General features: G+C 36.4%; 4 protein-coding genes across 12 annotated transcripts; 1 reads left to right on the top strand and 3 right to left on the bottom strand.

Moving 5' to 3' along the window:
• Positions 1-370: 370 nt before the first annotated feature.
• On the bottom strand, positions 371-8209 carry LOC114733260 (probable LRR receptor-like serine/threonine-protein kinase At5g10290). Of its 6 annotated transcripts, XM_028920683.1 has the most exons (13): positions 7812-8204; positions 7100-7232; positions 6605-6731; positions 5752-5884; positions 5512-5583; positions 4596-4739; positions 4310-4381; positions 4134-4199; positions 3760-3830; positions 3517-3660; positions 2432-2773; positions 1677-2071; positions 371-978 (listed from the first exon to the last, which is right to left on the bottom strand). In XM_028920683.1, exons 3-13 carry the CDS (start codon positions 6681-6683, stop codon positions 664-666), a joined length of 1833 nt encoding a protein of 610 aa, XP_028776516.1. In that variant the 5' UTR covers positions 6684-6731; positions 7100-7232; positions 7812-8204; the 3' UTR covers positions 371-663. The 6 variants fall into 6 exon arrangements, with proteins under 6 accessions (XP_028776516.1, XP_028776520.1, XP_028776515.1 ...); XM_028920687.1 differs by lacking the exon at positions 7100-7232 and having other exon boundaries at positions 8128-8209; XM_028920682.1 differs by lacking the exon at positions 7100-7232.
• A 5338-nt stretch (positions 8210-13547) lies between these two features.
• On the top strand, positions 13548-19377 carry LOC114733261 (chaperone protein dnaJ A6, chloroplastic-like). 4 transcript variants are annotated; one of them, XM_028920689.1, is made up of 8 exons: positions 13548-13645; positions 14802-14989; positions 15380-15521; positions 15679-15736; positions 16432-16474; positions 17720-17768; positions 17864-17944; positions 18025-19377. In XM_028920689.1, exons 2-8 carry the CDS (start codon positions 14883-14885, stop codon positions 18862-18864), a joined length of 1320 nt encoding a protein of 439 aa, XP_028776522.1. In that variant the 5' UTR covers positions 13548-13645; positions 14802-14882; the 3' UTR covers positions 18865-19377. The 4 variants fall into 4 exon arrangements, with proteins under 4 accessions (XP_028776522.1, XP_028776521.1, XP_028776523.1 ...); XM_028920688.1 differs by having other exon boundaries at positions 13559-13645; positions 14810-14989; XM_028920690.1 differs by lacking the exon at positions 13548-13645 and adding an exon at positions 13817-13879.
• A 986-nt stretch (positions 19378-20363) lies between these two features.
• LOC114733257 (haloacid dehalogenase-like hydrolase domain-containing protein At4g39970) lies at positions 20364-23335 on the bottom strand. Its single transcript, XM_028920678.1, has 11 exons — positions 22898-23335; positions 22708-22801; positions 22325-22369; positions 22176-22226; positions 21905-21979; positions 21786-21819; positions 21386-21441; positions 21228-21287; positions 20911-20970; positions 20773-20819; positions 20364-20687 (listed from the first exon to the last, which is right to left on the bottom strand). The coding sequence occupies exons 1-11, from the start codon at positions 23275-23277 to the stop codon at positions 20639-20641; spliced, it is 951 nt and encodes a 316-aa protein (XP_028776511.1). The 5' UTR covers positions 23278-23335; the 3' UTR covers positions 20364-20638.
• A 2281-nt stretch (positions 23336-25616) lies between these two features.
• LOC114733311 (EPIDERMAL PATTERNING FACTOR-like protein 1) lies at positions 25617-26784 on the bottom strand. Its single transcript, XM_028920758.1, has 2 exons — positions 26390-26784; positions 25617-26293 (listed from the first exon to the last, which is right to left on the bottom strand). Exons 1-2 carry the CDS (start codon positions 26516-26518, stop codon positions 26045-26047), a joined length of 378 nt encoding a protein of 125 aa, XP_028776591.1. The 5' UTR covers positions 26519-26784; the 3' UTR covers positions 25617-26044.
• Positions 26785-27696: the final 912 nt, after the last annotated feature.

Genomic DNA, 27696 nt, shown 5'->3' with positions numbered 1-27696 from the left:
TGGGCAAAAGTTGTTGCTTCTGAGCACGAGTCTGCTCCATTTCATTTCACAAATGAGAAATGCATTGTAGTCTGTAGCTAGCCTCGCTCCCAGAGGCATGATGATATGGGTAAAATGGAAGTTGCAATTTGTAAATTTAGACTAAGCTCCGTGAGAGTGCCTCCCAACACCTAAGAAATAAGAATGATTTCAACGGAAGCTTTTAGAAATTAGAATGGACCATCATCTTCCTATGACACGAACAGGCAAAAAATAAAAATAAAAAAATTTTATCAGTACGAACAAGCATAAATTAAACACACAAATAGGGGGGGCGGGAGGGAGTACGGATTTTGTATGACTGATAGCTGACAAAGCGAAACAACGCCCAAAGTCAAAACAGCAGATATCCTCTCCCATACTCTTGAGCTTTAAACTGTGCATTACAACTAAAAGTTTCACGTTTTCATACAATTGTTTACTGACAAAAATTATATACAACAGCAGCACAGACAGATCTCAATAAGCATCATTTGCACAACATAAAATATTACAGTTTTTTTTGTTTCCCCTTTTTTCTTGTTTACAGTTGGAATAAAATTTTGCATCTCTCGCCAAGCTAACCTGTCAAAAAAACACTATAAAACACAAAATATGGCTGATTCAAATTTATAGTTCACCACCTCATCTTCCACCAGACAACTCAATGGCATCCTGGTTATGAACTGAATCTTCTCCCCAGTCAAATCTTCTTTGCAATCTCTCATATTCCTGCCTCCGAGTAACCTCCACATGTTGCCATTCTTCCCACCTTTCAGCCAGGCCTTCTCCTTCTAGCATTCTAACAACCTCTGACATTGCTGGACGGTCCTCCGGTGAAGCTTGGGTGCAGAGTAATGCAACTTGTATCATCATTTCAACTTCTTGTATGTTGTAATTTTTATTTAGATTGCAGTCGACAATATCATCTAGACGTTTTTCCCTTTCTAGTTTCTTAACCTGCAAAGCACATAAAAATAGAACGTAACAATAAGTAAAAGTTGAAAATGGTACATACCTAACTGTCATTTTAAAAAAAAGAAAAAGAAAGAAAGAACAAACGCCACAGTGAAGATAAAGGACAAAACGTCTCTTCAGACAAGCCTGAATGTTTTCTTGTTTAATTGCTTATCACGTCAAGGTAAAAGGTAATCAGAAGCAAGTATAGTTCGCTAAAATGGGGCAGGTACCATGAAACTACAGTTTATTTTTCCACATTCACAAGCATGCAAGGGTCAATTACAACAATCTCAACTAATGAAGTGTAAATGGCCTTGCTAGCCTGTAACATATGCAAGAGAAGCAATGGCATATTAATTTCAAAAACAGAAGACAGTGGAAGCTGATAACACATTATTCTTTAAAATGAGCAACCTGTTACCCATTTCCATTTTTAAACGCCAACACGGACATAAACGTGTATATGTGTAAGCCTGTATGTATAAAGTGAATGGAAAATCTAGGGAAGCATAACAGCGGGAACATAGTTTTACTCTATCAGCTCACCGCAATAGTTACTTTATCAAGATCATCGCAAAAATAGACATCACCCTCGCACCCAAAGACATGCAATACTACCAAAGGTGTTAAATAAACAAGAAATAAACACAAAAACAAATAGATGCAAACAAGGAGACCATAAATATCAAAATTCTCACATGGTCAAGTAATAACACATCATCTTCCTCTTCCAAACGTGAAAAGTCAATTGCCCGTTGACCAGTAACAAGCTCCAAAAGCATAATGCCATAACCAAAAACATCTGTCCTTTCAGAAGATTTCCCAGTGGACAAGTATTCAGGAGCTATGTGGCCCATTGTCCCGCGAACTTGAGTTGTCACATCAGTTTTTCGAACATCAACTAACTTTGCCAAACCAAAGTCACCAACAACTGCCTCAAAATCTTCATCTAGTAATACATTTGCAGCCTTCACATCCCGATGAATAATCTTAGGATTGCAATGCTCATGAAGATATTCTAGGCCACGGGCTGTTCCTAAAGCTACTCGCTTTCTTGTTGGCCAGTCTAAAACAGGTTCTCCAGGTTTTAGTTCTGCGTCAGTATTCATGTCGTCAAGATATCACAGGAAAATGAGATAAAATAATTGCTGCTACATGCTGTAAATCAATAATACTTATGCCTTGGAAACATAAAAACAGAAAGGTGAATACTTTAAATGGTGCAAACTTGCAAGATGACCTGGTCAACAACAAAACAAACATTTATCCAACTGCCTCGATCTTTGTTTCATTCCCCCAAATGTTTGTTATGGACGTAATTTATGACAGGAAATCTCAAGTTATTAGCAAATCGTCAAATTAGCGAGCAGTATATAATATATACAATGATTTATAAATTATTCTGCCCCCACCTGGCAGACCAGAAAGACTCGTGTGTATTGTAGCTATATACCTCTTAGTCGATAGGCAACACTTAAGTTCTGCATGAAGGGATAAACTAGAAGACGTTCTGTTGGAGTAGTACAAAATCCAATCAGCCGTAACAGGTTCCGATGGACAGCTACACTTATCATCTCAACTTCCCGCTGGAAAGCAGCATCTCCCCCAGGACTTTCATAATCAGTTAATCTCTTGACAGCAACTTTAGTGTTATCAGCGAGAACACCTTTATAAACCTTTCCAAAGCCTCCCTGTCCCAGAACGTTTCTCTCACTAAAGTTGTCAGTGGCTATCTGTAGCTCTCTCCAAGCAAATCTTTTCAGTTGACCAAATGCAATTCGGCGATCAACTTCACCTGACCATACAATATTTAAAAGAAAAAACACTTGAAATGGAGTTTCAGGGAAAACTGAAGCTCAGATTGATCTTGAATGTTTTAATAAGAATATTCTACCAAAAGTTTGTTACTGTGAGATATTATCTCCTAACTAGTGTTCACAATTAAAGCATGACCAAAACAAATTCGTTCTGCAAATCTCCTGTCAACCCACCAAAAAACGTGGGATCTTAACTGTAGCTGTTGGACATGAGAGATTTAGAGGAATGAAAAAGGGTACATTTCAACATGTGACATTAGACACAGGGAGTCCAAAAGGAAAAGTACGACCATAACACATTGAGCATATAGAAGAGAAAGACACTGGAAGAACTAAACCTGATTATCAAGTAAAAACTACATTATTGAACCAGATGCGATGATCTACATCCTCAAATTCAGCGAGGCAAATTTTACTACAGCTGAATGTTGTTGACTGTCATGGCCAATATGTGAACCTAATTAGCAAGAAATGAATCGCATATACATAATGAATGATGGGTAAGCAATGTTCCACACATACATATCAATCTATAATGGGGAAGAAAATGTCATACTCAATAACTCAGAGTTTATAGTACTAGATATTCTTGAGATAGAAAGCATGAATCAGATCATAAGGTAAACGACTTTACACTACAAACATGTCCGTATTAATGCCAATGTTTCAGTTAAAGGAGCATGGCATAATTGCAGAGCACAAACTGAATGAGAACTTAAACCTGCAACGTCTACAAAAACTTCTCGTCTGTAGCCCTTGCGTCTACTCTTACACCAGAAGAAAAGCAGACCACCAAGAAAAATCACGACTATTAACCCAACGATAATTCCAACTATAAGGCCAATTTTTGGCTTATGGGATGAACCTGCCAAGCATACAGAAAGTAACATTTAGCTATTCACCAAGGAGAGGAAAATATATCAGCACCTCATAAAAAACCAACAAAATATTTTAACCAGATAACCTTGATCTGCGTTATCAGAGGCACAAGGGTGGTGGTAATTCATGTCACAGTTTAACTTATTTCCACTGAAACTGCAACAACACAGACAGTAAAAGTGAAGAACAACCGACGAAGAGATGTTCTACCAATGGAAAATATATCATGCACCCCAAACCCCGATATTCTATCCAAAATACTCTAAAAAATATAACAATAGCCACACCAGATAAAAGGAAGAATAGGATTTCAATTTGCTTCTATATACAGAAACTTCTGTTTCTCCATATTGCCTTTAAACATTAGACGGGAAGATGTGATCCTTGGGGCCAAAGATGAAAATACATCTTTTATTGGTGCTTTAAATAGTCAACGGAATACTAAGTTAATGCACATACTTGTATTTAGGAACGTTGAATAACTGCTCGGGAATTCGACCACTGAGATTATTTGAGTCCAGCAGACTGCAAAGAGGAGTTTAAACAATCCATCAGATGCTCTAAGAATAAGACAAACATAGAAGTTACTTGTGCAACTTTCAGAAGCATTTTGCATAACAAAATATTTCACATACACATTGATCAAGCTAGGAAGACTGCCAAGTGATTCAGGAATATTCCCACTGAGATTGTTTTGACTCAAAGTCCTGGTTATAGAGAATAAAACAGAACACAGTTAAGCATTCGAAGATAAGGAGGAAATCCAAAATCTTATGACATATATGTCAACTTCGAATGAAACTTCAATCAGAATACATTAAAATTTTAGGAGGAAATTAAAAGTTGCTGCCAACTTACAGGGACCAAAAGTTATATTTTTGCTCAAAACTACAAAACGTAGGAGAAAGAGAGCATACTTACAAAAACTGAAGCCTTTTAAGATTACCAAGGGTAGATGGTATTTCTCCTGCTAATCTGTTGTTTTCAAGATCAAGTCTGATTAAGCTGGTCAGATTTCCCAATTCTTTTGGTATTTCACCAGTGATGCCATTACCTTGCAATGAACTGCATTATAAATGCATAATACATATATCATGATAATACATCAAAACCTTTCTTCATTTTAGAAAGTTAGAGGAAGAGAGAAACTGAAATTACAGCGTAAAATACCAGTAAGCACCTAGACCATGCACCAAATCCACTATCCATGCCCCCAAGAAAACTTTTGAAATATGATCAATATACTCATGAGCAATGTAAAAATGAGACAAGATAATGAGATTAGTTGAATAGCTATAAATAATTTTGCATAATAGCCAAACTATACTTATCAAATAAAACTAAACCACTAAAACTTCATGAACTATAGAATATATATATATATATATATATATTACAGTTTCAATTTCTCAAATATATGACAAGAAAGTAACTGCTTCTAACAATTACACTTGATCTTATCCACGAAAAGGTGGGAAATGCATATGTAACTATGCCTGGATCCTAAAATAAGCTATGAAAAAATAAATCACACCTACATGTGTGCGCACATATATTCACGCCGTATGATTTTACGTGATAAAACTTAAGTGTCCCAAGAATGATAAACTAGTCATTAAATTATCAAATCAGTACTAAAAAGGGGACAGAGAAGGGTCAAGGATGCAAAATAGTCATAACAACTCAACTACCAGTAAACATTTTTTTAATAACTAGCATGCCGATATGAGGAAATAAGTTCTCCATTATATAAAACTGCACGGAATTCAAAAGGTAATATAACCTTGCACATGAGTGGCCTAGATTGCATGTGTAGCGTATTATTATTAATGCTTACAGAGTTGCGAGACTTTTTAGAGCTCCAATTCTCGGAGTCAAGACCCCAGTAAATCCCATCAATGCTAATGAACTGCAGCAAGGCAAGTTACATAATTATACAGCAGGCACAGAGTTAGGATAAATAGGATGGGAATACCTAGCCTAGAAGGAATCATCAAGATGAGGATTGTCAACATATTCAGCTTACGAATTATTTAAAAGAAAAGAATAAAGAGAACATTGCATAAGAATATCTTACACTTGAACAACATTGGAATTTTGGTCACAGTAAACACGGGACCAAGTACAAGGGTTTACTTGATTTTGATTCCAGTCAGTAAGCTGATTAGCCGAAGCATTCAATGACAACTTCAGTGCAAATAACGCATCTCCTGAAACGAAGAGGAATGTTATCAACCAGCTAGAGCCAAGGGTCCAACATCAATACGTCATTCAGAAAATCACGCTATCAGAAATCTTTCAAATGCATAACATTTTCAGCTGCCTCAGCCTCTGGCAACTTATTATGGTTGGAGCAAAAACAGATGCAGAGATGCAAATGCTATTAAATAATTAAATAATTTAAAAAAGATGAATTTGTTTTTCTGGATCTTACAGGACCCAAAGTTTTCATTGTTCCAACTCAAAAAAAAAAAAGTTTCTTCCGCATTTTGCCAAAATGAAAATTCATACATAGCAATAGATAGAATTATGCATATTAAAATAGGATTAGAAGAAACACTCTTATTGATTCTACTCAAAGTGAGAAAGCATAAAAGAGAGGAATCCTATAGGCAAATGAAATTGAGAAAACTGTGTGCATAAAGTTAATTTTTGTAGCGGCCCCTGTAATAAAAAGTTTAGAAATAGAAAAGATAAACATACATTTGATTTGCTCAACTTTTTACGAAGCATAATAGCAGTGTGAGGATGTTAAGATTTTCTACGACGCACTAAAACAATATAACAGAATTTAATTATGGAGATTTAGCGACCTGCCAGCGATAAATAAGGCAGAACAAAAGAAAATCAAAAGACAAAACTGCTGCTTAAGTATGCATAGCCTACTGCTTTCTGAACAGGTGGAGTGCCAGACAAATAGCATATTGTACCTTGAAAATCAGAAGATACAAAAGAGCGTAAGCAAGTCAATAGTAAAAGCACAATCAGGAAGTCCATTTCCACTGGCATCAACTGCTAAGACGATGTGTCTAATGGTCAATTTACCAATGCCAATCTCTGCAGAGACATCAAACCATTAAGCTGTGAGCATTGCATAGCAACAGTAAACACCATATAAAAGTGGGGGTGGGGGTACACTGCTTGAACATAAACAAAATAAATCAAAACAGTAGAGTGATGAAAAGAAAATCAATGCGATAGAAAACAATCAACCATATCTGTGAGTCAATCAAAGGAAATAGGTTGCTTTATGCATATGCACATATGTTAATGTCAAATGGCATCAGTTTACTATTATTGCATCGAAGAGAGGACCAAATTGCAATTCCACGACAACGTGGCCATTAATCAAACTATTCTGTAACTAAGCCAGCAGGGTCGAGCTAGAGAACAGATGCTTAACGCTAATTCATTCACTCATTTACCTCTCCCCCGGAAAAAGGGGACTGTGAGGAAGGTCGTGAATTCTTCCCAAGCATAGAGATGCTTAATGTTGGGAGCCTAATACCATTCTATAGCACATGGCAGTCTCGAGAACCAATTGCATGAATTTTGTTACTGCAGTGGTAACAGACAGAGAAATCATTATCATCCCTTAAGTTCGCTTTGTTGTTAACGGAGGTGATATCTTGAGAAAAAACATTGACCGCTACGAGTCCTATTCACAGACTCGTGTAGATTTACTAATATTACATATAATTGGAGTTGAGGGGCGGGTAAGCCTTCCTGACATTAAGAGCAGAACGCATAGTTATAGTCGCCATGAGAACCTATGATAAAACACTGACCCAAAGAATTAAATTTTCGAAATGAGAGTTGATATGAAAAGGTCACTGGCTCCCGTGGTTCCATTATATTCCAACAAAAAGTGGGGATAAAAGGGGGAATCAAATCAGAGAGCTGCAGTTCGCCCAATCACAAATCTTTTTGTTATGCAGGCGAAGAAGAGTAAAGGCGTGGAATAAGGATATAAAAGTACCCCAGACGTGTATAAAAAATGCTTAATATGACACAAACAGATTCGATCCATTATCATTAACAAAAGAAAGAAACAGAACTGAGAAGGGAATCATGTAGAAGAACAGTTTCGCAGAACAGCCATAAAGTTGCGACAAGAACAAAAGGTTACTTAAATACCTAAAGTTGGAAGTATCAGAAGAGATACCAGCTCATGTAAAGAATTTGATGCAGAAATACATACAGAAAGTTGAAGAGAAGCCTCGAGGGTAAAAAGGAGGAAGAACAGTGAGAAGAGAGGCGAGGAGTCTTGAGAAGTGGAATTGAAGCTGAGAGTCACAGCTGGCTGACTCCCCCAAACAAGTGCTGTGAGAACGAATCTGAAACAGAAGCTTCTGTCGCTTCGTTCCCCCTCTTTCTTCGTGTTTTAGCTCGCTGGAAACTTTTGTTGTATTATAAAAGTCTAAAAAGAAAGGACGGAATTACTGTTGGCCACCTCTCACTGCGTGGACTCTGGTCCGGATTGGTTGGACTGTCACGCCTCTTCCTTCCCCCGGGTTTTCTCTTCTCTGCTCTCCTCTCCTCCTCTCTTCCAGACCTCCCTCGTTTGACTGTTTTCCAACATCCACTGCTATTGATTGGTCGGCTGTGAGTTTGTCAGTGCATTCTTACTTGTCCTTGATGATCAAATGGAGATTTTATCTAAAAATGAAAAACATTACACCCAAAACTTATCTGTACTGGTATTAGACCCGAAAATAATTGGTTGTGGTTTAGGGGGAAAAATTACGTACTAGTTTTAAGGAATTTGGTATAACAAGATCCTTCACGCAAATTTCGCGGGATCAAAAGTGGGTAAGGTTAGCCTAGTAGCGAGCTTAAATCCATAGGAGAGGAAGGGAAGAAAAAAATTGAAGGAAAAAAATGAATTTAGGATGCCGTGATTGGGGTTATTTTTCCAGAGATTTTAATTTACTTTGATAAAAATGTCCGCAGATCTTGATTTTGTTTTCTTCCGGTCAATGGTAAAACTTAAAGGAAAGTATATGGCCAGAGTGGCATAATGATTGTGTCAAAATTCTTTGGCACGACATTTATCATTCTCACATTACTCTATTGAATGAAAAGTCACCTTGTTATCTGACAAAGAGACACGATCGCATCTTTATTGATAAATAATAAAAAATAGGCAAGTTGAATCAAATACGTAGTAAATAGTATTTCTTTTTAGCAAAAATAATAAATCTTTCATTTAAAATATATCACCGATCTTAGAATAACATGTTGCGCCGCATGTGGGAGCCATGCCCTTAAATTAATACTTGCAAGGCAAAAAATTGTCTTCTTCTTTTTTTTTTGGTGGGGGGAGAGTGAAAAAAAACTCGTGTGAGGTGTTCTTTTTGCCATCTGTAGAGCCCATTTGGTTTACCAAAAATGATGGAGATGAAATAGAATGAAATAAAATGGCTCACGGTAGATTTTTTTTTTATAACTAATAGTTTTATTAGTAACTTAAAAAATAATATGTACAAAAAATAAGTTTCAACAGCCAACATACCATGGCAAGCAGTTGTGAAACCCAACGGCAAAAAAAAAAAAAGTACATAAAATTAAAACAAAAGGCAAAAACATCAGAGTCAATTTGTTTATGGTCTGTACCGAAAAGTTCGTCATTTTATCATAGATTATTCATCAATTTATAATTTCAATTACGAACTAGGAACTTTTTAAAATCATCCATTAACGTTATCCTTTGGTAAGTTAACTCCTAGCTTTTTACTTAATACTACTTCTAATTAACTAATTAATTAATTTATTAAGTTATCTATTTATAGTAAATAGGTATTGTCTTTTCTAAAATATTATTGCTAATCATGCATATTAGAACTACTATTTGATAAAATTTTAAACATGTACAATTACTATTAAAAATATTCTTAAAAAATAACTAAATATGAGAAACAAAATAACTTAAAATCTTATATTCAAAGTCAAATTAATTATTATATTAAAAATCGAATGGATGCAATAATTTAGTCCTGCGATGAGAAATACAATATAGGGCAAGACAATATCCGACAATAGTTAGGGCGGTAATAGGAGCATTAAAGCTGATAATACAGGCCAACTCCCGAGTTGTAAGTTAGCCTGTGACGGGCTACGAGTTACTTGGTATGGGTTCAAAATACCCGTTTATTAGCAAGTTGGCCGAACCCACTAACTTGTTAGATTTTTTTTTTCATTTTTTAAAAATGTTGGCAGCTATACATAATCAAAAATAAAAACTCTAGAAATGATATAAAATATTACAAACATCCAAATAAAAATTACAACACAATAAAATACAATACGATTGTCTAATTTTCTAATATGATAATATATAAGTTCACATATTTTTTTCCAATAAAACCAACGAGTAATATTGAATAATCCTCTTTATCTAATTATTTCTAATGGCAATAAAATTTGAAGTGAAAGTCTACCTTACTTTTGCCTTCATTATTATTTTTTTAAATAGGTGGGTTGGCTCATGAATTCCGTATATAACGGTGCAGATTATATTTTTTGAAATAGTGGTTGGTTGACTTTTGATCAATCCTAACTTGTTAATTTTTTACGGGTTAATAGATCCAACTCATATTATCAACTATAAGGAACATGTGATTGATGAATTGGTGCTCCCCACGTGAGGAAGAAAAGAGTAAAAGCGTGCTGGAGATTCTGGAGTGCCAAAAAAAAAACAGAAAGAGATGTTATTATATTCAAAACCAAAATCCGGATTTTTTATTTAAAAAAAAAAAGAGGAAGAAAAAAATATCAGAACCCAACAAATATTAAATTGAACTGGAAAAATCTTACCAATGAGGAGTGTGACTGTGCGAGTGGGCGAGGTCGACAACTGATGGGACATTGTCCAACTCTGTCTTCTTGTTTGGAGTTCATCTGATGGAATAGCTAATTTTGCCGCTTTTTGACTGTTCAAGCACGAGAGGCGTGCAACTCAGTGGGGTGGCACTGTGGCTTGTATGTATTTATCTATCTATAAAATATAATCACAAAATATATTATATCTAATTTTTCATATAAAAACTAATTAATTAATTTAAATAAATTAAAAAATTTATTAAGTTAGTTATTTATAATAAATAGATATTATCTTTCTTAAAATATTTTTACTAATTATGTATATTAGCTAAAACTACTATTTGATCAGATATTTAATATATACAATTACTATAAAGACTACTTTAAAAAAAAGAATAAATATAATAAACAAAATATATCTGAGTTTTATATTTATGATCAAATTAAAGGTCAAATTAGCCTTTATATTAAAGACATGTAATACCTATTTATGAATCAATATAATCGACCTTAATTTCTGTATGAATGATATGTCACTTGCAATTTGCGAATGCCACGAATTGTTTCAGGGCATTGCATTATCATGAGTTCTCGTATTAGTAAGATTGATTAATATATTATTGTGTCCTTGATATGTATTATTCACATAATTTAATTAATCTAGTAATTTTGTGACACGGACCCAGCGGATACAGGCCATCTCGTGATCCCACTCAGGCCCTTCCACTAATTGCCATAATTTTTTTTTTGAGTGAACACTAATTGCCATAATTAAGGCATCGTTCCTTCCCATTCGTTGGAAGAGATTTGAATATCGACCCCCATGAGAATTGTTGGAGAGTCATGAGATGCTTTTTGAAGGTCGCTTTTTTGTGATTTGTTTTATTATAAATTCTATGAGACTCATAAATTTGGAAAAAATCGCAGTTAATCTTCGCCCACAATCTAAGTCATACACGTGCCCTTTTCCTCTACGCTCCTTTTTTTTTTTTTTAACCTGGATTTTCATTATACGCTTTGATACTCTCATGCCTTGTAAAATAACGTGAACAAGCATTTATACTCTGTTTTTGTCTCCATGAATATTAGTTTATGCTTATAATGCGAGAGGCTGAGCTGCATTTACGCTTCGTTAATTCATTGAATGGACTATGAACCACTTGAATACTCGTCAACACATGTGCATGAACATGTCAAATTTTATTTACCGGATGAACTAATAGATCTGGTCGTGTATATTGTTAATCTATATAAAGTTATTAATTGTGGTGCTGTATTAACACAGCTTTTAAGACCACAGACTTACAGATTAATATCCCAATTAAAACACGATCCCAGGAAAGAAGCAGGGTCAAATATTCCACATGGAGAAATTGTGTAGGTTCAGTCTGATTCTCGGTGTTCAGCAGAATCAATGTCTTTTTTTCTCTTTTCTCTCTCTTTTTTTTTTAAGTCTCCGGTGGGGGGAAAACGGTGAGCCTGCGTACTGCTTTGATGGATATATATCCATGAACAGTGGTCTAATTCAAAAGGAAAAAAAAAGGGACAACAAATCAAGACAGCTGATTGATCCAAATTCACACAAGCCATCCAATTTAATGTATGTAAATAGTTGGTTAATTATGTGAATAATTAAAGATTGCTATAAAAGGAAAAAGTAGTTGGTGGGCATCGAGGGATGGTTGTTTGGGGGAAAACGCACAATTAAGATGATTGAGACAAGCATTGAGCTAAATTGCGTTAGATCTTTGACCAATTAAATTTTTTTTAAAATCAAAGCAAACTTTTCAACGTTATTATAAATATTAAAGTTATGGTCAAAGTTTTGACCACTTAAAGGATATTTAAGTTCGGCTTTAGGTAAACAGATTAGTTTCACTAAAAGAGCAAAGAATCGTTCAATATATATGTAAGATCATTCATATAAAATAGCGTGAAATCTACTATGAACTGTCCTATTAATAACGATGAGTATTGTGTCAGCTTCAGTTGGTTTTCCAGTCATTAACTTCCATTGTCACTTCTTATTAAAAACTTGTAATTTCTTAAAATAAAATAATCATTAATCTTAAGATCATCTTTGCCAGGCGGGATCTCATGGTGGGCGGAGTTTTTTTTTTAAATGTTTTATTAAATGGACAACTAAATCATTTCATAATGAAACTTAGTTTTGGAATAATATCCACAAGCTTCAGAATAATCAGGCATGTTTGGTACAAATAGAAGGAATAATTAGGCATCTTGGTCTCTATTCTCTCTTTTTTTTTTGGCCATCAAATCCTGGTCTTAATTCGGGACATGGAATTTTGAGTGGCCTTTTTCTCACGTCCTCCCTAGTATCTATCAAAGGGTTGATCGTAACCGATAATCATAGATGCAGGCATAAATGTAAAATCTGTCATAAACATCCCGACCAGTTATGTCAAGAAATGTATCTGCACCTCTACAGTATCCACTGGTTTAGCAAATAAATAGAAAGAATTATAATGAGATCTATATAAGAAAAAAAATTACAAAACAAGTCTCAGAAGTTTTTATTCTCCACTTTAAAGTTTATCATTATATGTTACTCAGGTTGTTATTGGATCTTTTAGTAGTTATTTTTCTTGCATGACTTGATTATAATTCTTTCAAATAAATATATAGATTTTCCGGCTCAAATTAATGAAAAAATTTAGAGATTTCTTGCCTAAATTATATACTTTATGGCGTCAATATGAGAAATTTTCATAAAAAAATTTGCATACGCTCCCGAAAAAAGCATCTGACTCGAGCAATCGGAAGAAGATAAAATGTAAGTGGGGCTCATCGCGCAATAAAATTTTCGAGTTATTAGATTGTCAAAGGAGAACCATAAAAAAAAATCTAACGGCGGAAAATCAACCAAAGGCAAGCAACCATTTAGGGTTCTAGAAGCAGCGAATCAAAACTCAGTTGAACAAAAACGGCCGGGTTCGGACTTCGGAGAGGAAAACTCGACCGCCAAGTTATATCATCATCTTCGTGCTCCAACACTGTAGCCTCATCCTCGGACATTTCCGGCGCACTCAGTCCCTGAACACTGTCCCTCTCTCTCGTTCTTCACTCCTGTTCGTTTTCTTCCTCTCTCCACTGCCAGAGAGAGCGAAGGGAAAGTCAGGCATCAACAGGTTTGTCTTTCATTTCTCAATACTTTTACGTCCACCAATGCTTCACATCTTTGTACGATAGAGGCTGTGGAATCTTTCATTCTGTCGGCTTCCTAGATTCTAAAACTATTGTCGGTGGTAGCTATGTTCTTGTTCGCGTTAATTCGCGCCAGCAACTGCTTCCTATCCCACGTCTAATGTTAGAAGAAATGGAAGTTACGTTTCAATGCTTGTTCCTCCTATATTTCGCTCAAGGTATAAAATTTGACTAGCTAATTAGTCATCGAAGGTTGAGTTAATAATTTTAGAGTGTCTAGTAGTGTTTGCTTTGGGAGCTTTGCTTGTTCTCACTTCGCTCCCGCCCATCATTTATCTCGAACGCCCCTGTATCTCTACTCGATGTTTTTTCTGACACCCACCCTCTTCCCCGTAGAAGATGTGGGGTTATTTAGATGCCCCTACTCAACTCTGTCTTTAGTCTACACAATGCTCTTATTTGTTAAGTGGTCAAGCAGGTTTCTCGATTTTTTTTTTCCAATTTTTTTCCCTCTTTAATTTTGTAGAAACCTCTTAAGCTGTATTGCGTAATATATTTCTTCCCATTATCCACTGTGGCATCTTCTTTTGGTCATTGCGATGTAGTGAGGACGCACGCTTTTGGCTTCCAGGTGGCAACCTCGGAGCTAGAGGAGGCTGTTGTTCCTTCGTTTATATTCCTGGCCAAGTTGTCAGATTCCCACACAATCCCCCCCCCCAAAAAAAAAACCATTTCTTGGTTTAATGCTGAATATAGTTTTAACTTTAACTTGATTATTTTCTTGTGTCTATTGCAATTCGAGAATTCCTAAATCTTTCACTATAAATGCATGAGAAGATTATTTAGGAATAACTTTGTCATTATTCAGTAACAACAAATACAAGGGAAGGATAACTCAATTGGGGTCCAATTCTAATTTTGTACAATATCTGTGTACTCTATTTGAATAATAGATTTTTGATGGCATGTTTCTCAGTTGCATGCAATATCTGTGAAGTATTGTGTTTTAATGTAGAGAGATATTTCATCAATATGGAAAACAAAATCTTTCTTTTCCAGCCTACTGTTTCATTTCCTTCCTAGATGCAAACCACATCAGATTTTTTGGTTTAGATCTGACCCTATGCTGCACATTACAAGTGTTACAGTTGGCATAAGTTCATCATCAATATACATATTGATCACCATATTATCTTGCGGAAGGAAAATTTTACAAATTGAATGGCCATCTCACCTTTTGGAAGCACATCTGTTGCGCAATGGGGAATCCGTCCTCAGTTATTTATGAGATCCTGTATGACAGGTGGGATCACATCATCTGGCTTCAGGTAAGTTGTCTCATGGCTAAACACTTCTCTGAGGAAGTAAAACCACTTATATATGAATTTTCTCTGACTATTACATTTATAAGAGGTATGAGTTACTTAGTTTCTATTCACAATCAAGTTGGACAAAATACTAAGTTACTTTCTACAGGGCCATCTCTATCATATTATCAATAGTGACATCACTAATAGCTGGGTTTATCTTTTATTTTTTTAAATTTACAGAGTTGTTAGCAATAGTTCTTTATTTTTGGGATAAGTACACGGGATCAAGGGACTGTTGTCAATCTTATTTTTCACAAGCTATTGTTTTATAATGCTTTACTTAATTAATATTTTCAGCATAATCCATTGCAATGCAGAGTGTAATTTCTTGGATCATCTTGGTTGCAGTGTTACAAGTAGGGTAAGCTTTATGGCTGCCCCAAGTTCAAGCTTTTTTGGTCGTGATTCCTTGCATGCGCTATATGACCTGGGTTCTTCTCAAAGTTTTTTTCGTCGCAAGGGATCAAGGTTTATAGTTAGAGCAGATGTAGTAAGTATGACTACTCATGTATACAACAATGCGCAATTTAATAGCTTTCCATGTGCTTGTATTGTGTGGAGGCATCTTTCTCATTTCTAATTTGTATATCTCAAGCGTTCTTGCAGGTTAGACCGAATGTTAATAACTATTATGTCTCAATGTGCAGGATTACTATTCTGTCCTTGGGGTGTCAAGAAATGCTAGTAAATCTGAAATTAAGAGTGGTATTTTACTTTGGACTCTTTATTTTTCTGTCTTTATGATCAGATATTCATCATGATCAAATAAGGATATTTGGATGTATTGTGTTTATTTGCTTATAATTGTCAGCTGGAATCATAACGATTTTAGTGCTTTAGTTGTCTCTAAGGCAAGACCAATTTCCAAAGTAGGCTCTTTTGTTGATTAATGGCTGATTGCCCATTTGGTATTACTCTTGCTGCTGCCTGTACCCTTAAGAATTAGAAATATATTGCCTTAAAGGAAGCTTCTAACTTAAGACTGTCAAGGGGCCTATCAAACCCTAAGATATCAATAAAATGGGTGGGGCTTATCCCCAAATTAAATAACCATAAGGGCCTTTTCAATTCAAGGATTAAATTTAAATTGGTGTGATGTTGACATCTTCCCCTGCCTTTTTTGTATTATAGGATGATGCTTGTATATAGAATAAATATGGACTAGAAACGAGATTAAAGTTTCATTTAAACAGTTTGTATTTATTGTAAAGGAGACGAGGAACAGCGACAGTGAATCCAAATCTTCTATAGATGCCTATGATTAAAAAAAAAAAAAAATCACTTGTAATTTTTAGCTTGAGTTTACTCATTGATTGCTTGATTGAGCATATTCTTTACATGGTGGTGCTGTGCCGCCATTTTTCATTGGAATAACACGTCTCTCAACTTTTACATTTCAGCTTATCGGAAGCTTGCCAGGAGTTATCACCCAGATGTGAACAAGTGAGTTATGATTCTTTGTTTTTCATGTCTTTTCGATTCCTCTCCTTTGCCTTGTTCCCCCCAGTAACAGATATCTATATTGATAATTTTAAGTTAAAATATGGGCTGGATTGGATTTGTGATGGAGAAAATTGAACATTAGCAGAATCATAAATAGGATTGTATCTCTGGCCAATCACGATCTCAAAGTTTTTCCTGGTAATTTTATGATGAATTTTTTTAATATTAGGAAAAGTTCTATATGAACGCTGCTGAAGTCTGTATGACCTAAAATCATCATGGTTCTGTAGATTGGTGCTGTTAACCTGTTTATGTAGAGTAAGTATCCACGACAACTTAATAATGTAGGGTATCAATCTCAATCCTTTAGAATTTGTCCTTTATGTTTATTAAGCTGGGCTGTGTTGGATTTGTGATGGAGAAAATTGAACATTAGCATTATCATAAATAGGATTGTATCTCTGGCCAACCACGATCTCAAAGTTTTTCCTGGTAATTTTATGATGAATCTTTTTAATATTAGGACAAGTTCTATATGAACGCTGCTGAAGTCTGTATGACCTAAAATCATCATGGTTCTGTAGATTGGTGCTGTTAACCTGTTTATGTAGTGTAAATATCCACGACAACTTAATAATGTAGGGTATCAATCTCAATCATTTAGGGTTTGTCCTTATGATGAGTAGCTGGGCTGGTGGGGATTAAGTTGTATGAAGTGGTTACTTTTGATCCACTCCCTATCTACAGAATTTTGCACTATCAGGGAACCATATGGTACAGCTTACGTAAGAGACTAAAAAGTTTTTACTGCATGTTCTGTATTGTAATTATTTTAATGATGTAACACATGTTTACGGACTGTCAGTGGATTTGACGTAACTCTTAATGGATAACTTCCTTGGACACTTGACATGAAAACTCTAATTCTTGAGAAGTGGATCAAAGGTAACTACAGCTCTAATAGGTTTTTGGCCTGCAAGTGACCGCATAGCTTCCTTAGTTGTTGGCTTTCTTTGGTTGGATATGACTCTGGCATAATAGCATCCAAGGGAAGGTCATAGCAATAAGCTGGCTAAAATGTCTTGAGGAAGGAGGTTTAAGTCACCGCTACTGCGACTTGAATTGGGCCTGATACGTGTGTCCGTTTTACTAGTTGTATAATATTCTGAGGTCAGACGAACATCTGATGAAGGAAATTTTCTGGCACTTCAACTTTCGTCTGAATTTTTCTCATTGATGCTGCAGAGAACCAGGCGCAGAACAGAAGTTTAAGGAAATTAGCAATGCATATGAGGTAAAAGTTCATTTGTTGATCGAAAGCCCGATTGTCTTTTATGAATTTCTAACTCTAATACTTACAGGTCGTCTGAAATTCAAATTCTTTTGCAGGTTTTATCAGATGATGAGAAACGATCCATATATGACAGATATGGAGAGGCTGGGCTTAAAGGTTCTGGAATAGGCATGGGGGTAAGTTACCTTGTTATAATGAAAAAAAAATGTGTTGACTAATTCTGCTTCTTAACCTTGGATTATGTGTGTTATTACAGGATTTCAGCAATCCTTTTGATCTGTTTGAGACTCTGTTTGAGGGTATGAATCGTGGCATGAACACCAGAGGTTCCTGGAATGGAGCTCTTGATGGTGAAGATGAGTATTATAGTCTTGTCTTGAACTTTAAGGAAGCAGTTTTTGGAGTAGAAAAGGAGATAGAGATCAGCCGGCTAGAGAGCTGTGGAACTTGCAATGGTTCAGGGGCTAAACCGGGAACCAAGCCGACCAGATGTACCACTTGTGGGGGTCAAGGTAGGGTTGTCTCATCAACAAGGACACCATTGGGCATTTTCCAGCAGTCAATGACATGCTCTTCATGCAATGGGACTGGAGAAATTTCAACACCATGCAATACGTGTTCTGGGGATGGTCGAGTGCGGAGGACAAAACGAATAAGTCTGAAAGTCCCAGCTGGTGTAGACTCTGCTAGTCGTTTAAGGGTCCGAAATGAAGGAAATGCTGGAAGGCGAGGTGGTTCTCCTGGTGATCTCTTTGTTGTTATTGAAGTTATGCCAGATCCAGTCCTTAAACGTGATGACACCAACATTTTATACACTTGCAAGGTGTCATACATAGACGCAATCTTGGGAACTACAATCAAGGTTCCTACTGTTGATGGCATGGTGGATTTAAAAATCCCCGCTGGGACCCAACCGAACACCACACTTGTTATGGCTAAAAAAGGTGTTCCCCTGCTGAACAAGAGCAGTATGAGGGGTGATCAGTTCGTTCGGGTGCAAGTTGAAATCCCCAAAAAGCTGAGCAGCGATGAGAGAAAGCTTATTGAAGAACTTGCTGATCTAAGCAAAGGCAAGACTGCGACTAGCAAGAGATAATATTTTATGGGATCCGCTTTTTCCGACGAGTGTACTTCTAACCCAAAAATTTCAATCTCCTGTCATGAATGCATCTTTATTGACCATGTAACTTACTGAGGAGAACTGGGCAGTTCATGATATTTGACCAGTTGGAGAGGTTTGAATATGGTGGTAGTTATAGGTTATTGATTAGCCCTCGGGAACAAAGGTGGGGTTGACGAGCACAAGAGATTAATCGTCCCCTTTGTTTTTTTTGGATATCTTCGGGGTGCAATGTAATCTTATTTACATAAACGTGATGCTTGGGCACAGGAATCATATACATACATTTGTCAAGAAGAAGAAGGGATTATTTTCCCATGACAGCATATGTTGGACGTCCTAACTACTTGTTGGCCAATGTCAGTGCTCTGCTAGTAGGCTGTTCAAAAAATGTAACCCAATGTTAGAATCACAAAGAAACTAAATGATCCCAAATCCCAATGTAAGTGAATGGTTTATAAGTAATTTTTTTACCAGTGATTTAGGAAATACAAGGCAAATGCATGAAAAAAATTGTTTCGATTTATATGAAATGTATTTTTAAGTATTTAAATAAGCATATCCAAACTGGGACTATGTATGAAGGTCATGCCTTTTTCCGATAGCTAACTGTGGAAGCATGTCAACCATTTGTGGCATCATCTTAACATAATTAAATGATGTGGATTATGAATTTATGATGACCATTTAAAGCAAGGCTTCACAACAGTGATTATGATGACAATTTTAAATAAACTCATAACAGTGACTATCAACTGGATCAATAAATCAGACTTCCATTGAGAACTTGGTTTGCTTTTGGAGATGGAAAGTTAGGGATGGGTAAGATTCATTCTATACGCGGCTCGAGATGGTACGAGGTAGCTTTTTGGTGGAAATCATGAAAAAAAAATCTCCTGAAAACTACTGCTAAAGGTAGAATAGACAATATTCTTTTGGGGCAAAATTACTTTTTATAATTATTCATTGACAAATACGAGTTATTAATCAGGATAATAACTCCTGCGGCATTAATTGATAAATAATTTGGCATTTCCATTGTTGGAAGCTGGATCTTTTTTCCTTCTTAATTTTGTTTAACCAATTAGATTATTTGCTTAATTAAATAAATATTATTAAAAATAACAATTTAAAATTTAAAATGCTAAAATTATATAAAACAATTCAAGTCAACCAATATAATTTTTAGGCCAAAAACTTGAGGGAAAATATAATTTACTGTATTATTTTTATTTTAACTATAAACTATACCCGTCTACTGAAATACGAGCAAAAGTTGCCGCAAAAGGTAAATCGCAGTTCACAGACCTCGAGAGACACATACGCCAGTTTCATTGATAAAGAACTACAATCATTCGATTGCTCTTCTAATACCAATTCAATCAGTCCTAAGATCCCTTTATGCCATACCTCTATGCGTGAGGATCGAGAGTTAAAAAGCCACACTCTATCAAGGGAATGGGAACTTTAAGAGCTGGCAGAAAAAAATCATTGTCTAGCTTTCCATTTAATGAAATGAAACGGACAAGAGAAGATCCTGAGAATTTGATACATTAAATTGAATTTTTCTCAGATCATATGTTAAATGATTACATTTACTGTTAACAGACGCATGATTGGGGGAAAAAAAAGAAAAGAAAAACAAATTGTATAGAGACAATAGCTTGAGCTAGTGGTTATCCAATATTCGATTCTACCTTCTGATGGAGACGATTCTGGGGCAGCTTAAACCATACACAAGGCAAATCTCTTATTTGGAAGCAACTAAATTTTGTAGGAGCAGCTCCAAATCAGTCAATCTGCATGATGGAGCACACAAATTATAGTAACAAAATTAAGCGAGAATAATGGGACAATACCCAGGTTGTCAACAATGCACTATACCTTATGTTACTCAAGTCGGGGTAGACTGCTATTGCATCACTAAAATCCTACATTAGATTCAAAAAGACGATGCATCAAAATGTAGCCGTTGGTTGGTATTTTCTAGTTTAATTTTTGAACAGATGGCAAATGCCTCACCTGGTTAGCTGTTGAAGGCGTGTAGGAAACCACGCATGACATCCCAGCTTTAGTTGCTGCCTGTGGATATTAATTTAGTTGGTGAGAGTTCAAGAAATTTGCTCCCCTTTTAGAAAGATAGAGTTCAAGCATTGTGATTTATACTAGTTAACTTCATTCAATGCACTTAAAGCAAAATAAAAAATAAATTTTAGATCTGTAGTTTGAAGCCATGTTAATATTGTCACATTGAAGAAGCCAAAGGCATTAAGCGCATCTTTTGTTCAAAGTTCAAATTACACACACAACACAACATTGATTAGTGTTGAGAACCTAACCTGTAAGCCAATTACACTATCTTCTATCACCAAGCAGTCCTTTTCTGACACACCCAGCTTCTACAAGACACAACATGTGAATCATGCCCCTTATGTCAGCACACGCAATAAGGCTTAGATTTTCATGTATCTAAGTTACAATATATATTAATCTAAACCTTGGAAGCTGTGAGATATATTGATGGATCAGGCTTCTTTGCCTTCACATCATCACCTGAAAATTAAAAATGATTAATAAAAAAAATAGTTGATCTCAAATGCCACAGTTAATTAAAAAACAGCCAAACCAGACAAGCAGAGCAGAATTCATCAAACGCATCATGCCGAAAATATCCTCTGGGAAAGATTGGCAAGAATTGGGTTCGCATAGAAATGGAGAACTAAGCTATCTCAGGAGAGAGTTAACTTTTTTGGCATGTTGAAGAGACGGCAAATTGATTTAGAGTCTGATGCCTCGGGCATCGTTAGTTAAGCATTGATCCACTACTTTATATATACACAATAAACGCCTCCATGTTATATGAACAATATAAAGGGATATAAAAGTGGGCTTAATACCTGCTAGGAAGCAATCAAGGCTCTCAAACCGCTCCTAAGATACCAAAAATTAAGTAGGTTGAACATATGTTGGAAAGTATATTTTCATTGTGGAGAAGTATACGAGAAAATGGGCTTACAATTCCTATAAGATTCTCAAGACAGAGAACAACTGAACTTTTAGTCGCTGCCGAGCAAACAGCTAGCTTTTTCCCCTACAATAGCAATAGAGGGGAAAAAAAATACTGGCCAATAAGCAGACGTGCTTAACTATAAGAATGATAAGAGGGAATAAAGTGATCAAAAAGATGTCTAAGAGAGAGCAGATTCTGCCAGAAGTTAGAAGCAGATACACGTCAGGCGGGACATCAATAAGAAGAGATCGATACACTGTTTAAAACATGATCTTACAGCATCCTTGACCTCATCCATCAATCTCAGAACTCCAGGTCTGGGTTTTACCTATTCAACAGTAGCTTATTTACAACGTAAACAGCACCTTCTCGCTTGAAGCAGACAGAATATGAGTTAGAATAGGAAAACAAAAGAAGTATACTTACAGCTCCGGACTTGATTATTTCTTTGTACCTCTCAGTTTTCCAATCCTAGACCAAGAAGAAATGGAAGATATAACAACGGCAGATTGTAGGTGAGATGACAACCACTCCAATGGTCATAAATAAAAATTCAGAAGTAATACGTTCTTTCATGGCCTCTCTAAAGTAATATGTTATTCATGCTCTACATGGATACAAAGTACTTCTGGTAAGTTATTATGAGTTACCTTCATCCTAAGTTCCAACTGCTAAACACAGAAAATATATACGGTAATATGTAAGACAACATATACACCGTTTCTCATAGCAGACAAAGCAAGACACGTAGAAGCATTGCAAATCGCCAAAGTAAAAGTAAGCACACATCATCAAGCAGAGAAAAGCACCTGAATAATGTCTATCAGCTTAGCTCGATCGTCATCATTACTCGGAGGGGTCTCAAATATCGTAGAAGAAGGCCACCCATGCTCTTTGAAGTACCTTATAATCCATGAATACCGACGAAACAAAAGAACAGATAAGCAACATCAAACATAGAGACATAAAATATGTATTTGAAGTGAGAGATAAACAAACCATCGCATTTTGGGTTTGCCTCCGCCAATGCGATTCTGGAGCTCATCGTAGAATTCGATGTCCCAATTGAGAGGTTGAGAAGAAGAAGAGGGACAGAGAACATTGAAGTGAGTAAATGCATCGTTGTATGCCTGGCGATGCAAGTGCTCGGACTCAAGGATGACACCATCGCAGTCGAAAATGAGAGCTTGAAGAGAAGATGAGGAAGCTGAAGCAGACACTGTGAGGACACGATGTTTGGAGGAGAATAGCTTAATTCGGGGATTCAGAAACCGATGTTTGGTAATGATGGTGGTGGTGAGGGAGAGAGAGCTAAGGGGACGAAGATAAGAGGACTTGGTTGGGAGACTACGAGGAGGAGAGGTCAGAGTAGACGCCATAAGAGTTGAGAGTTGAGATGATCAAGATTGTTGAAGCTCCTCTATTTCTGTGGCTGTGGCATCCGCTTCAGCCCCTCTAAAAATGTCTTCCAGCCAGTGGATTTCCCAGGGGCTATGAATTTATGATCGTTACTCGTTAGTCGTAGAATCAGTTTTTTAATTAAAAAATTATATCCCTTATTAATGTAAAACTAAAAACTAAGTTTACTAATAGGAGAAAATTAAAAAATTACTTAATTATAATATATGATATATATATATATATGTATATATTTATTATATATTAGTTTATAAGTTAAGCAAATTAGTTTAAAAAATAATAAATACGATATTTTAAAGTAATTTATTTATCTTTATTGATATCTTCAGATTATTCAACCAAACATTATATTTCGTAAAATGGCTAGTATGATAATAATAATGCCAATAGAAGAATATTACTATAATAATTATACTATATTACGATTATAGCTATAGGACATCGTGCATTCGCTGGCCACAAAAAAGGGTATCGTGTATTGCATTCAACCTGTATGGAGACTGTCATTTAGTAGGCAAAGTCCCCCCCCCCCCTTTTGGTGCATAGTACACAAAGTTCGTGATGTAAATATTTTTACTGACATCAGTGCTTGGTAATTCAATGGATGAATTAATGGGAAGGTCCGAGTTCTATTATAACTTAAAATAATTGAAAGAAGGTGCCAAGGGAAAGAAGAATTATGTATCACCGAAACCAATGGCAGAATAGAAGCAATGGTTGCATATTCAGCTAAACAATTTGAAAAGCCACTGTTGAAAATATGAGGCACACCTTGAATTGGATGAGCCTACCTTCTTCTTCCACAGCTTGGGTGAGTCCGCCTTCATCACTATGTGAAGTAGTGAATCTTTAGGTCCATCTACAGGAACGTGGCTGTATTGTTTTTCAGAAACCACAAGGACAGACGGCGGCAAGTTTGGGTCTGATGATGTAAATCTGTTTGCAACTTTCCTTTTCCCCTCTTCCGTCCTCTCTGCCCCTTTGCTTTTTTTTTTTTTTGTTTAAATTTTGTTATTAAAAAAAACTAGGTGGAGCTAAGTTGGAAGAGTGTGTTGCTATATAGGACAGAGTTGTGGAGAGAATGGATCGGAAATTGAAAAGGTAAGGAATTGAGTTATATGCAAGTCAAAAATTCAAAAATTATCATAGTTTAGGGATTGAATTACAAATGAGTTAAAAATTGAAGAATTAAAAGATTAATTTTTTCTTTTTCTCCCCTTTTTTGGTACGTATAACGCAAAGTTCAGGATGTAATACAAAAGCATGTTGTATGATTGGGCTCAACTAGCATAATTCAACTTGCTTTGAAGACTAAATCCTAATCTGTTTCATATAATTACGTTAATTGAGTAAAATCTAAGTTATAATTTTTGTGAGTGTGTGTCAAATTATATGTATAAGAAAATCGATATAAATCAAGATAACTTGCAAATTGTTAAAAAAAATCTCGTAAGCTTTTGGGATTGGCTTTTATTTACTCCGTCAACTAACGTTTGCCTTTCATTGTTACAAACCTTCTGCCTTTGAACGTTAGCTCAGCACCTCATATACCATCTCAGAGCGATTGTGTATCTCAAAAAGTAGTTCTGCCTGTCCACTCAACAAAACAAAAGAGTACTTACAGCTGAAAAATCCAGCACTATTGCTCCGGTGTCGGTAAATCCATTTTGGATTCTCTTTCGCATAATGAGTTCCCGAATAAGCCTCAATTATATTCCGAGATCTTACAATTCACCTTTATTAGCCACGAGTATTATTTGTTTTACGCATCAAGCACAGAGAAAATGTTGATACAAATTCTGGGTGATTTAATCAAGACATCGATATTATTCCGTCGTCTTCATTCTGTTTTACTTACAAAAATCTAATTCCTTTTCCAAACTCGCCATTTATTAGCAACTCCAGGTTCCTTTATTACACACACACTTTCCAGACAGAAGCAGAACGATGCCCATAACGGTACATAACAGAAAAATACTGCTAAAACAATTATCAGTAAAATCTCACTCAATAAATTTTTACTATTGCGGTTTCATATGGTTCAAGACTTCCAAGTCTTTCCGGTCTCTTCCCAACAAAGGAACAGAATGGCCTCTAACTCGGTTTTACGTCACCTCGTTAGATCCCAAGGCAAACTTACAACCGCCGCAAACCAAACATTTCAGAGCAGGAGAGAGAACCAAATCACTCATCCAGGAGGAGCATGTAAGTATGGGATCAGGTCGTGTGGATTCCAAGAAGATAAGAGAACCGCCATCAGATTGAGATTTGACAGCAGATAGCAAAAACAAGAAGAAAATAAATATATAGAGATGCGTCATTTCACTCGAAAAAGTATGGCAATCCACAAGTCACAATCTCTCGAGGATACATAGAGATCGTGAAAAATCCCCTCCTAACCCCTGCCACACAAGAGGGAGGCAAATGCGAAGCTTGCTCGGAATTTAGACGCCACCGTAGAGTCAGAAATCCGAAAAATGCAAGTCTGTAACAAACTCTGTACAGGTGTATCGAACTTCAACGTATACAAATAATTCTGACACCAGATAGTGACGCATATCTGCAAGCCCTAAACCAATCCCATGGATCCTCGAATCAAACGCGAGATTAATAAGCTAACCAGCGAGATTAAATGAACAGAGGCAATTTCCAATTTTCCATGGGACAAATCGAGACGATAATAATTAAAAATCTCAATCTGGACAGATGGTTCCTTAGCTACAATTTCTAGGGGTTGAAAAAATGGCCACCACAATGGCATTTCCAACCCAGTGGCTTGTAATTAGAGTACCGGTTACCCGGGTATGATGGACCGGAGAAACTCAGAGGAGTCTTTCGGGTTAGACCCGGCTTGAGCTTCTCGTGGCTGGGCAAGGTTGGAACTTGAACCGCCATGCATGGATGGCACGCGTTGCACTTGTTGTGGCAGCTAGGAGGCATCGAACCTAGCCTGGTTTTCTCCTCAAGAAGAAGATCCTGCACATATCCAATTGAATCCATATCAAACCAGAAGCACAATCATGAAGCGGACAATTATATTGGAGACACAACCCTGGGCTTTACAAAGCCTACCCGACGAGAAGTCGAAGGCTGAGGCTGATTAAAACAAAAAATTGGACAGAACAGGTGATGCAGGACTATAATAAGCAAGGTGGTGATTGTGGTGAAGTGCTGATATAAATTAAGCGAAGCCATGACCATGAGAGCCTATCATGTCACATGGTAGTCATTCATTCCCCATCTAAACCAAAACAAGAGTAACTGGTAAAAAATAAACGCAAGTCAAGTGAGATGCGAATGGCAGTTTTCTGAAACTTCCTCCGCCGCGAGAGAGAGAGATCGGGTTCTGGAGAGGTGGAGTTTGTGTGTTAATGGCGTCTGGAGGGAAGATAGGTACATAAATTGTTGGGATGCGGTGGCAGCCTGCAAGTTTAGAGAGAGATAGTGGAGTCTGAGACAGAGAGAGAGAGAGAGAGAGAGAAGAGGGCGCAGACTGCAGCAGAAAAGTGAAAGGAACGATTCAAGAAAGGTAAACAAATAGATAGTATCCCATCAGTATCAAGGACCGCTTGACCAGTATTCTATTAGGAGTTTTGAGGCTGATTATTAGTGGCTAGACGGACAGCGAAAGGATTTGTGCATCTCTCAGAGAGGTAAAAAGCCAAGTCAGGCAGTAGTTAAATTCGGCATTTATTATGCTAGCTAATTTTCGTCTCCTTTTTCCATATCGTGGACTCATGGCTTTGACTGCCATTGACTTGGTTATTAATAATGAGAAGTTGAGGGCAGCTTCAGCTTCCACCTGACTTGATTAACAATTTATATTATGGCGGCAAAATAGGTTCTGCTGACTGGAAATTCTCAATCCGATGCAAGAAAAAAGAACGAGCTTCATGTCCCTAAAAGCTTTTTGGGTTGTTTGATAAAAGCAACGTGGGATCTTTAAAATTTTGTTAATGTCGTAATCCTCTTGGCTTCATATTCCCACAGAGCCAGAGGAAGTATCAGAAAGGGAAAAAAAGAAAGAAAAGGAAACGTTACAGACATTTCTTTTTATTAGCAAGTAAGAGGCACTTAGAATTTAAGAAATGACAAGCGATTGTGCATGGACAAAGAACGGTTTGAGGCCTGCTGTCTATAAAGATAAATTGCTAAAATTGGATTAGCACGCTTCCATGAACATCTTACACAACATAAGCTTGAGGGTATTTGGAACTTTCTTAGTGGTACAGTTTCCATTTCAAGGTTTCTTGATTCCTTGTTATGATTTCACAGCTTGCAATTAGTCAAAGCAGCTAATAGATCATTCACATCGCAGTATTGCACAGTGAGAGAGAGGGGATTGTGATAGTGAGGGAGCGTCGTACGTACCCTTTTTC

The sequence above is a fragment of the Neltuma alba genome, unplaced genomic scaffold, assembly GCF_004799145.2.
Source record: "Neltuma alba isolate B1F8T4 unplaced genomic scaffold, ASM479914v2 tig00012991_pilon, whole genome shotgun sequence".
NCBI lineage: Eukaryota > Viridiplantae > Streptophyta > Magnoliopsida > Fabales > Fabaceae > Neltuma > Neltuma alba.
Note: the sequence above shows the minus strand (reverse complement) of the source record. Positions and strands in the feature narration are given on the sequence as shown.